Source organism: Chiloscyllium plagiosum, unplaced genomic scaffold (assembly GCF_037043375.1).
Source record: "Chiloscyllium plagiosum isolate Xiang-an unplaced genomic scaffold, Cpla_swu_hap1 HiC_scaffold_23, whole genome shotgun sequence".
Classification (NCBI taxonomy): Eukaryota; Metazoa; Chordata; class Chondrichthyes; order Orectolobiformes; family Hemiscylliidae; genus Chiloscyllium; species Chiloscyllium plagiosum.
Window position 1 is genome coordinate 5,753,278 of NW_028270161.1, and position 10,597 is coordinate 5,763,874.

Genomic DNA, 10,597 nt, shown 5'->3' on the forward strand with positions numbered 1-10,597 from the left:
TGGGGTGGAGGAGCCGGTGTTGGGTTGGGGTGGAGGAGCCGGTGTTGGGTTGGGGTGGGCAAAGTCAGAAGTCACATGACACCAGGTTATGGTCCAACGTTAGAACATAGAACATAGAACAATACAGCACAGAACAGGCCCTTCGGCCCACGATGTTGTGCCGAACATTTGTCCTAGCTTAAGCACCCATCCATGTACCTATCCAATTGCCACTTAAAGTTCGCCAATGATTCTGACTCTGCCACTCCCACAGGCAGCGCATTCCATGCTCCCACCACTCTCTGGGTAAAGAACCTACCCCTGACATCTCCCCTATACCTTCCACCCTTCACCTTAAATTTATGTCCCCTTGTAATACTCTGTTGTACCCGGGGAAAAAGTTTCTGATTGTCTACTCTATCTATTCCCCTGATCATCTTATACACCTCTATCAAGTCACCCCTCATCTTTCTCCGTTCCAATGAGAAAAGGCCTAGCACGCTCAACCTATCCTCGTACGACCTATTCTCCATTCCAGGCAACATCCTGGTAAATCTTCTCTGCACCCTCTCCAAAGCTTCCACATCTTTCCTAAAGTGAGGCGACTAGAACTGCACACAGTACTCCAAATGTGGCCTTACCAAGGTCCTATGCAGCTGCAACATCACTTCACGACTCTTGAATTCAATCCCGCTGCTAATACACCGTAGGCCTTCTTACAAGCTCTATCCACCTGAGTGGCAACTTTCAAAGATCTATGAACATAGACCCCAAGATCCCTCTGCTCCTCCACATCACTAAGAACCCTACTGTTAACCCTGTATTCCGCATTCTTATTTGTCCTTCCAAAATGGACAACCTCACACTTGGCAGGGTTGAACTCCAGCTGCCACTCCTCAGCCCAGCTCTGCATCATATCTAAGTCCCTTTGCAGCCGACAACAGCCCTCCTCACTATCCACAACTCCACCAATCTTCGTATCATCTGCAAATTTACTGACCCACCCTTCGACTCCCTCTTCCAAGTCATTAATAAAAATTACAAACAGCAGAGGACCCAGAACTGATCCCTGCGGAACTCCACTTGTAACTGGGCTCCAGGCTGAATATTTACCATCTACCACCACTCTCTGACTTCGACCGGTTAGCCAGTTTTCTATCCAACTGGCCAAATTTCCTTCTATCCCAACGTTATTTGAAATCACAAGCTTTCGGAGCAGCACCGAACTATTAAAATTATCCTTTAATAATTTTCTTACCAAAATCCCCAAAATTTAGATTTCAAACCAACAATTATGCACTGTCATTTGAGGAGAATTCTCAACTTTCATCACTTTTTGTCTCTCAAAATGTTGCCTCACTTCCTTCCTGAATTGTTTGTTGGATTACACCTTGGTTATAAACACCCCAGATTCTTGATCAAATTTAGCTTCCCTGGTGACTCTGTAAGACAGCTATGAAATCTCGCCACTTTTCCTGCTGCTTTTGGGATCCAGTCGGTGATTTCTGATCCACAGCTTGAATACAGAGAGCTGCTCTGCAAGTACCTGCCTTTGCACTGGCTTTTCTTTGTAAAGAGAGAAGTGAGAGAAAAGACTTGCATTTATGTAGCACCTTTCATAACCACTGAACAAACTGCAGTGCTCTCTGTTCAATTGTCCTTCTTGTCTGCTTTAATTTTTTTAAATCACACAACGCCAGGTTATAGTCCAGTAGGTTTATTTGAAATCACTAGCTTTTGGAGCAATGTTACTTTGTCAGGTGCAGTGAGAGAGCACACACTCCAAGTTTATGGGCAGAGAGATCAAAGCATCATACACTTGGTGGGAGCAGAATGATCAAACCTAAAATAGCTCTTGGAGGACTCTTAAAAAGGAGATGCCGCTTCAATTGATTAAGATGCAAATTCAGAATCTGTTTGAAGTCACTGTCCCAAGATAATTAAAGGTTTTATTAGTGTCTGCCTAACTTTCCAAACTTCAATCAGGCAGAGATACAAAAGGTGACATCTCAGGCCAGATGCTGAATAGTAGATGTGAAGCCTGGTTCAGAATCTGTCTCCAAGATTTAGATCAGACTGGTCTTGTTCTGAAGGCAGGAATTTATGAAATGCCACATTGATTGGCTGTGACTACAATTTCTGTATTTTTTGAACAAAATAGAATGTATCTGCAAATAAACAAAGTCTTGGATGAAATGATTCACCCCATAGATTTATGTGTTTGTGTGTGTGTGTCGGAGAGTATATGTGTGTGTGTTTGTCAGAGAGTATATGTATGTGAGTGTGTGTGTCTGTGTGTCGGAGAGTATATGTGTGTGAGTGTGTGAATTTTTAAAAATTCATTCATGGGATGTGGGTAGCTCTAGCTCAGCCAGTATTTATTGCCCAGAGGAATCAACCACATTGCTGTGGGTCTGGAGTCACATGTAGGCTGGACCAGGTGAGGATGGCAGATTTCCTTCCATTAAGGTACGTTAGTGACCCAGATGGATTTTTCCTGACAATTGACAATGAATTCAAGTTCCACCATCTGTCCAAGGTGGGATTTGAACCCAGGTCCCTAAAACGTCTCTGGATTAATAATCTATTGAAAAACCACTAAGCCATGCCTCTCTTCAAGTGATTTCATTGAACCTTTCATTTTGTGATCTCTTTTTCGGCTTCAACCTTCATCTCCTGCTTTGTGTCTGTTGTTTTGCTCTTGGAGGAGTGGAGGGGTTGGAATGATGAGTTTCTAGATTCTAGTCCTTCCCCTTGCTAAACGTCAAGGAAACGCTTACAATGTGTAGCACTGGCTATCCCAAAGCCACTTCCTGCTCAATCATCTGTTAATAGACTCAAAGCTGGTAGGCAATAGACAATAGACAATAGGTGCAGGAGTAGGCCATTCTGCCCTTCGAGCCTGCACCACCATTCAATATGATCATGGCTGATCATCCTTAATAAATATCCTGTTCCTGCCTTATCTCCATAACCCTTGATTCCACAATCCTTGAGAGCTCTATCTAACTCTTTCTTAAATGAATCCAGAGACTGGGCCTCCACTGCCCTCTGGGGCAGAGCATTCCACACAGCCACCACTCTCTGGGTGAAGAAGTTTCTCCTCATCTCTGTCCTAAATGGTCTACCCCGTATTTTTAAGCTGTGTCCTCTATTTCGGCACTCACCCAGCAGCGGAAACATGTTTCCTGCCTCCAGAGTGTCCAATCCTTTAATAATCTTATATGTCTCAATCAGATCCCCTCTCAGTCTTTTAAACTCAAGGGTATACAAGCCCATTCGCTCCAGTCTTTCAGCGTAAGGTAATCCCGCCATTCCAGGAATTGACCTCGTGAACCTACGCTGCACTCCCTCAATAGCCAGAATAAAGTGAAGATTTTGGATTTGGGGGGCCATGGGGGTGTGGGGAGTGAACAGCTTGAGAAGGGATACTCTGATGTGATTGGAGGGGCAGTTATGGAGGGCCACACCCATGTCCCTACTGTGCTGGGAATCCTGTTGAGCAAGTACTTGGTATGGGGTCCTCCTGCTACCAGTTAACTGCCCACTTCAGGGGCTGTTATCTCTCTGATGGGCAAGCTGTCTGATACTACTCCTGCTGCTGGTGCCATTGTATTGGGGAGAGAACAGCGGGAGGGCAAGGTGAGGGGCACAGCTCTCACATTGGATTTAACAATCCCTCTGTAAGGGAGGCGGGGTTGGGGGTAAAATCCAACCCATCAATGTGAAGCACTTTGAGGTGTGTCTTTACATAAGAATCACTGTAAAATGCAGTATCCCTCAACCTACAGCATATGAAGGATGGTGTAATTGTACAGCTAATTGAGGTGTCTATTATTCAACATGCCCACTTATTTTATTTCAAGCTATTACAACAGAATTAATCCAGAACATGAGAAGACAAGTATTGGATTTATCGTTGTCACCGAGATACAGTGAAAAGTGTTGTTTTGTGTGCTATACAAACAGACTGGGCCATACAGAGTGCAGCAGGGTAACAGAACAGAGTGAACAATACAGTGTTACAGCTACAGAGAAGGTGCAAAGAGAGGGAGATCAGGATTAGCATTTGAGAGGTCCATTCAAACGTCTGATAACAGCGGGGAAGAAGCTGTTCTCAAATCCATTAGTACTTGTATTCAAACTTTTGTATCTTCAGCCCAATGGAAGAGGGTGGGAGAGAGTATGGTCACCTTTGGCTGACCTGCTGCTTCAACAACACCTCCCAGTCCATTACCCATCTCCCTCGAATTCCCTGTGAGAGCAAAAGCTGTCTATTCAAATCTGTTCAACAATGGAGCATTCACAACTGAATGAATTTTAGACCAAATCTCTCAACTGTTAACTCCTGATGTATGAAATGGCAGGGTGGGCATTATTGTACAGGAGATGCTGGCCACTGATTGCATAGAACATAAGTCTTTTATCTACAGTATGTATTTATCGGCATTTTAAAAATATGAACTGTGTTCTTTCTCAGTCGCCTTTTTCTCCAATAGCTTTGAGCACAAGATCAAGGCTAATTCTTCAGTGTAGTACCAAGGGAGTGCTACACTCTCAGAGGTAATATCTTTTGCAACACAGATTAAAGTAAAGCTTTCAGTATTCATATTCTGTTTTGGATTTCAAACATTTAAAGCTGAAAGAATGTGCGGTTGCAACTTGGTTTACACACTGGTGTCTCACTCCACTTTCAGTGACATTAATCTTCATATGTTATAGGTATTTGTTCAGAGTTATTTCTGATTTGCTAATTTTCTGGGGCTCTGCCAATTTATTTTAAGTTGTCCCTAGTTCCAGAAGCTAATACTGCCAGGAGTCTAGGCGCTAACTTGTGAGGATAAATAATAAATTATTTTAGTGAAATAAATGAAAGAAAGAATTGCATTTATATAGAACTTGTTGCAACCATTGGAATTTAAAGTGCCTACGGCTAATGAACTACTTTTGCCTGTTCTAGTGTAAGAAATGCAATTTGCATACAGCAAGGTTCCTCAAACCTGCAACATGATCCTGACCAGATAACGTTTTTTGTGATGTTCATTAAGGGTTAAATTGTTAGCTAGGACACCACGGAAAACAACTCTGACCTCCTTTAACTAGTGCCAAGAGATCTCCTACATCCACCAGGTGGATCGTGTCTCTGTTGCAGAAGACATTACCTCTGACAATGTAGCACTCCCTCAGTACTGCACTGAAGAATTAGCCTTGATCTTATGCTCAAATCTATTACAGAAAAGGCAATTAGAAAAGAACATAATTCAAGGCTTTAAAATGCTGAGAAATACATTCTGTAGATCTATAAGAATCAAATGAAACTAAAGTTTACAAGAAGAGGTGGAACAGTGTCTGAGCACAGTTGGCACTGTCTCAATTAATTTCTTCAAAGACCTCTCCAATGAAGAGTTAGTTGGGAGCTATGAGGGTGCAAACAGAAAATAGTAAATTCTTAATGGGATGGAAGAGTGCAGGCAGGAATGTTAGTCAGATGATAAAGGCAGTACAGAGTGGACACATGATTTGACATTCAGTTTTTTTTTACTCCAACCTTTACTGATCAATTCCATTGCTGACCTTTGTCTTGGAGAGCTTAAAGAATAAAGGTTGAGGTAATGATCCTTGTGTGTGGAAATGCTGAGTTTAAGAAGTCAAAGTCCTTCTCTGTTCCATGTTTTCTTCTAAACCAATGAATATTTATGACTAAGCTGTTAAAAATTACATGACAAAATACTGAGCTACAGTATTCCAAATGATTTACACTTTCAATTCAAATGGTAAAGTATAGACTAATTATAACATAAATTAGTCTATACTTTAATGCTTGAATTGAAAGTTGAACAGTACAATATTTAGTATAAAGATTAATAAATTAACTTAAAATCAAACTGGAATTGTTTCCTGGTCACTTATTAAGCCTGCAAACTATGTAAAGTGTATCAGAGACCACTACTTTTGATTGTTCTGTTTAAACTTCTTATGCAAGATCTCTTTTCAACTCCTCCACATGATCCTGGCTCACACTTGGCTTCGCTCTCTTTGTGAATGTTTGTCCACATCTGCTGCATGTGTTTTGTTTTCCCAGCTGGTTGGCATGGCACCATTTCACACTCTGGGATTGACTGGGGCACTCTATTCCCTAGTTTAGCCTCTACTACAATTGCCATTCACCCTGATCCAATGTTTGGTTATTTCGCTTTCAATTACCCAGAATGCTCAGAGATATTAGGCATTTGTGTCAAAATGAAATGAAACTGTGTGTGTGTGTGTGAGAGAGAGAGAGAGAGAGAATGATACTTTAGACCAAAAGCAAATAATAATCATTTTAACAATCACATCATTCTATTGTAGAGGTTGCAGAGCTCTGGGATGCAGAGAGATCTGGGTGCCCTTGTGCATGACTCACTGGAGGTTAATCTGCAGGTACAGCAAGTAGTCAGGAAAGCTCATAGAATTGGAAGCAGTTCAGAGAAGGTTTACTGGACTAATATCTGGAATGAGCAGATTGCTTTACGACAAAAGGCTAGACAGGCTGGGCCTGTATCCTCTGCAGTTTAGAATGGCCCTGAGGAGATTTGACCAGGTGGATGTGGGCAGGATGTTTCCTCTTTGTGAGAGAAGCTAGAATTGGGGTCACTGTTTAAAAACAGGAGGATTTCCACTTAAAACAGTGGAGGAAGCATTTCCTTCCTCAAGAGGCAATGGACGTAGAATCTTTAAATAGTTTGAAGACAGAGGGAGAGAGATTCTTGATTTCCAAGGAGATGGGAGATTATTGGGGATATGAAGGAATGTAGAGTTAAGGCTGAAATCAGATCAGGAGAGGCGATGTTTCGAGCATAAGCTCTTTATCAGGAATGAGGCTTGTGGGCCAAGTGGGCTGGGATATACATGGGAGGGGGGTGGGGCTGTGGGGAAGGTAGCTGGGAATGCAATAGATGGATGAAGGTGGGGGTTGATGGTGTTAGGTCAGAGAGGAGGATGGAGCAGTTAGCTGGGAAGGAAGATGGACAGGGTGGGTTGGTGGGTGGGGGGGGGGGGGTGCATGAACCTAACAAGGGAGTCACAGAGGGAATGGCCCCCCCATAATCCACCATCCAATCTCAGCACCTTCCCCTGCCACCACACAAAGTACAAAACCTCCCCCCTCACCTTCTTCATCAAAGGCCCCAAAGGATCCTTTCACATCTGACAGGGATTTATCTGTACTTCCACACACGTCATCTACTGTGTCCATTGCACCCAATGTGGTCTCCTCTACCTTGGGGAGACAGGGCGCCAACTTAAGAAACGTTTCAGGGAACATCTCTGGGACACACACATCAACCAACCCCACCGCCCTATGGCCAACCACTTCAACTCCCTCTCCCACATTGCCAAGGACTTGAAGATCCTGGGCCTCCATCATGGCCATACTCTAGCCACCCGACTCCTGGAGGATGAACGCCTCATCTTCTGCCTCGGGACCCTCCAACCCCACAGCATCAATGTGGATTTCACCAGTTTCCTCATTTCCCGTCCCCCCCCTCCCACCTTATCCCAGTTCCAACCCTCCAACTCGGCACCACCCTCAAGATCTGTCCTACCTGTCCATTTTCCTTCCCACCTACCCGCTCCACCCTCCTCTCCAACCAATCACCTTTACCCCCACCTCCACCTTCCTATCGCATTCCCAACTGCCTTTGCTCCAGCCCCACCCCCCTCCCATTTATATGTCAGGCCCCTTGGGCTGCCCCCTCATTCTTGACGAAGGGCTCATGCTCGAATTGTCGACTCTCCTGCTCCTCGGATGCTGCCTGACCTGCTGTGCTTTTGCAGCACCACACTCTCGACTCTGATCTCCAGCGTTTGCAGTCCTTACTTTCTCCTCCTTAAAATCAGATAAGCCATGAACTTACTGAATGGCAGGTACAAGCTCGATGGGCCAAATGGCCTCCTCCAGTCCTCATTCATGACATTGGCCATTCAGCCGAGTGAATCTGCTCTGCCCTTCAATGAGATTATGTCTGATTTGACAGTGCTCAACTCCACTTTCTTTCATTTTCTTCATGACCCTTGATTCCCTTAAATGTACCTTGCATACTCTGAAACTGCCCCCGCTTGCCCCCCCCCCCCCCCCCCCGCCTCAACAGCTTCTATGGTAAGGAATTCCACAGATTTGCTATTTCCTGAGAGGAGAAATTCCTCCTCATTTCTGTCTTAAATATGCGACCCCTTGTCTGAAGTTAAGCTGTCTCATCCAATTCTCTCCCACAGGAGAATCGAGGCCCCTACATCCACCCTGCCAAGCCCGCTAAGAAACATAGTTAAAAATCACACAGCACCAGGTTATAGTCCAATAGGTTTATTTGGAAGCACTAGCTTTTGGAGCATCGCTCCTTCTTCAGGTAGTTGACAACTCCGAAAGCTAGAGTGCTTCCAATTAAACCTGTTGGACTGATGTGTGATTTTCAACTTTGTCCACCCCCGGCACCTCCACATCATGCCTAAGAATTGTATATGTTTCAATAAGGAGATCTCTCATTCTTGTAAACCCCAGTGCTCTGATTGTTTGTTGAGGCTGGGTTCCACCAAGGTTATTTGGTTTTCTAAGCGCCAAGAAAGACATTGCAGAAAAGAAAAACAAAACATTAAACATGTGCTCCTTTTGCAGCTCATGTGTTCCACAGTGCAGAAGGCACTTTTCGAAGAGGAAGACCGAGTGAAGAAATTGATCAGCCGGGTTGCTATGCTGGAGAGCCGCAACAGGCAACTGAAGGACAAAGTGAAGCGAGTGAAACGGACCCTGCGGCAGGTGAAGAAGAACAGCCGTCGCATGGAGCAACTGAACAAAAAACTCCTGGAGAAAACGGCAGCCCCGCATTATGTCAAACCCGACTCTAATTCCGAAAGTATTACCTTCAGACAGAGCACAGGGTATTGAATTTGTTACACTTACTTTTGCTTGCCTTGTCAATTACTCAGCGAGCTAACACAGGAGGTGCCGGGCACCTCAGACAGCTCAATCACTGTAAACATGTCAGTGACGGTCACCAAAGGCTGCTAGCAGAGCCCCTCAGCCAGTTAGGAATAGCTTATATCCTCATCACACTCTTTAAGGAGAACTGTGGAAAACCGAGACATGTTATTGTGCACAGTATTAATCACTATTTTACTTAGGTCAATATGTGCTGAGTATTTCCTGCTTTAGCTGCACTGATGCCTTTTGAGAATTATTTGAGTTTATTCTTGTAATTGAGAAATAAGTGACCCCATACTTAGCAGCACAATTGTTGGTATGTACAGTGCAGACAGTATCCATTTGTTTAATGCTTTTTTGAAATAGAAACACAAGATTCTTTTGTGTGGACACAAGTGTGATGGAGATGCTGCAGAATGCATGGCAATTCTTTAGTCCTCTGTAAACCTCTTGACACATTTACACCTAATATGAATTTTGAAAACAAACCTACAATTGTAAAATTATCTTGTACATTAACAAGTGTTACCAAGCCTAGACAGTTTCACAACTATGGCCTGTATCTGTTTTCTAATCTATTTGTGGGATGTTTTCGACATATTTCAATAAAACTATATACTTTGCTAATTATTTTCCTTCTGCTGGTGGATAATAACTTTGATTTCTTATTCTGAGCCAACAATACCAGGTTTGGAAATTCTCTAAAGAGCAAACACAGAAAATCTCTCAGTTTACAGATAAGACCTAATGTAATACAAAGCACAATTTTTCTTGAATACAAAATAGTTTCCTCCATTTAGAATTATTGACTGCTCTAAGTTCTAACATATCCATGAGATATTGTTATTCGATTTGTAATCATGCACATCAATCTCCTTGATTAATGACAACATCTTTCAAAGATTGCAGATTATTTCAACTCTCCTTTAACAGTGAAAGGGTTGCAGTATAACAGCTTGCCATTTTTATTGGCTGGAACAAAAGTATTGAAAGTACAATGGCTTCTACATGTTGTTGGAGAACAAAAATGATTAAAATGTCGAAACTATTTGCTTTGACAGCTGCTCAACTTTGATGTTTGGTTGTGTGGTCTAATTGCTTGCCTGGTGTTCTACAACCCATGCACAAAATTCCTTAGCAAGTTTCAAAGGGGTCCTGATGTGATAACTTCCTAATAATGGTTCACTAAAAGTGGAGGCCAAATTGAGATTGAAAGATCTGTCAATGTAATATTTGATTTCCCCCCCACCATCTCATTTCCAATTTTCCATATGGCAAAGTTCAATAAAGTGGTGACTTTGAATTTACTTTAATCAATGAGACATCATCTTTTATGGATTTTCACCTAATGTAATACAAAGCACAATTTTTCTTGAATACAAAATAGTTTCCTCCATTTAGAGTTATTGACTGCTCTAAGTTCTAACATATCCATGAGATAGAAACATGCCACATAATGAGAAAGTTGTCTATCAGCCTGGGGACAGTTATGAATGGACAATAAATATAACATATGCCCACAGCCCCTTGCCCAGAAAAAGTCCCAGAAAATACCATCAACTGATTGGGTGATCATTTGATTTTAAAAGAAATGTACACCTCCACCTTTCTATTGTTGTCAAGGTTTGGTCTTTGAACTGAATCTATGGTCAGTCTGATCCA

The 10,597-nt window shown here is 42.8% G+C and overlaps 1 protein-coding gene across 1 annotated transcript in view; it reads left to right on the top strand.

Annotated features, from left to right (window-relative positions):
* ccdc3a (coiled-coil domain containing 3a) overlaps nt 1–10,010 on the top strand; it is a 79,228-nt gene extending 69,218 nt beyond the window's left edge. The window contains exon 3 of the mRNA XM_043714162.2: nt 8,630–10,010. Within this exon, the coding sequence (XP_043570097.1) occupies nt 8,630–8,899 (270 nt within the window). The 3' untranslated portion in view covers nt 8,900–10,010. The remainder of the gene's footprint in view (nt 1–8,629) is intronic.
* Nucleotides 10,011–10,597: the final 587 nt, after the last annotated feature.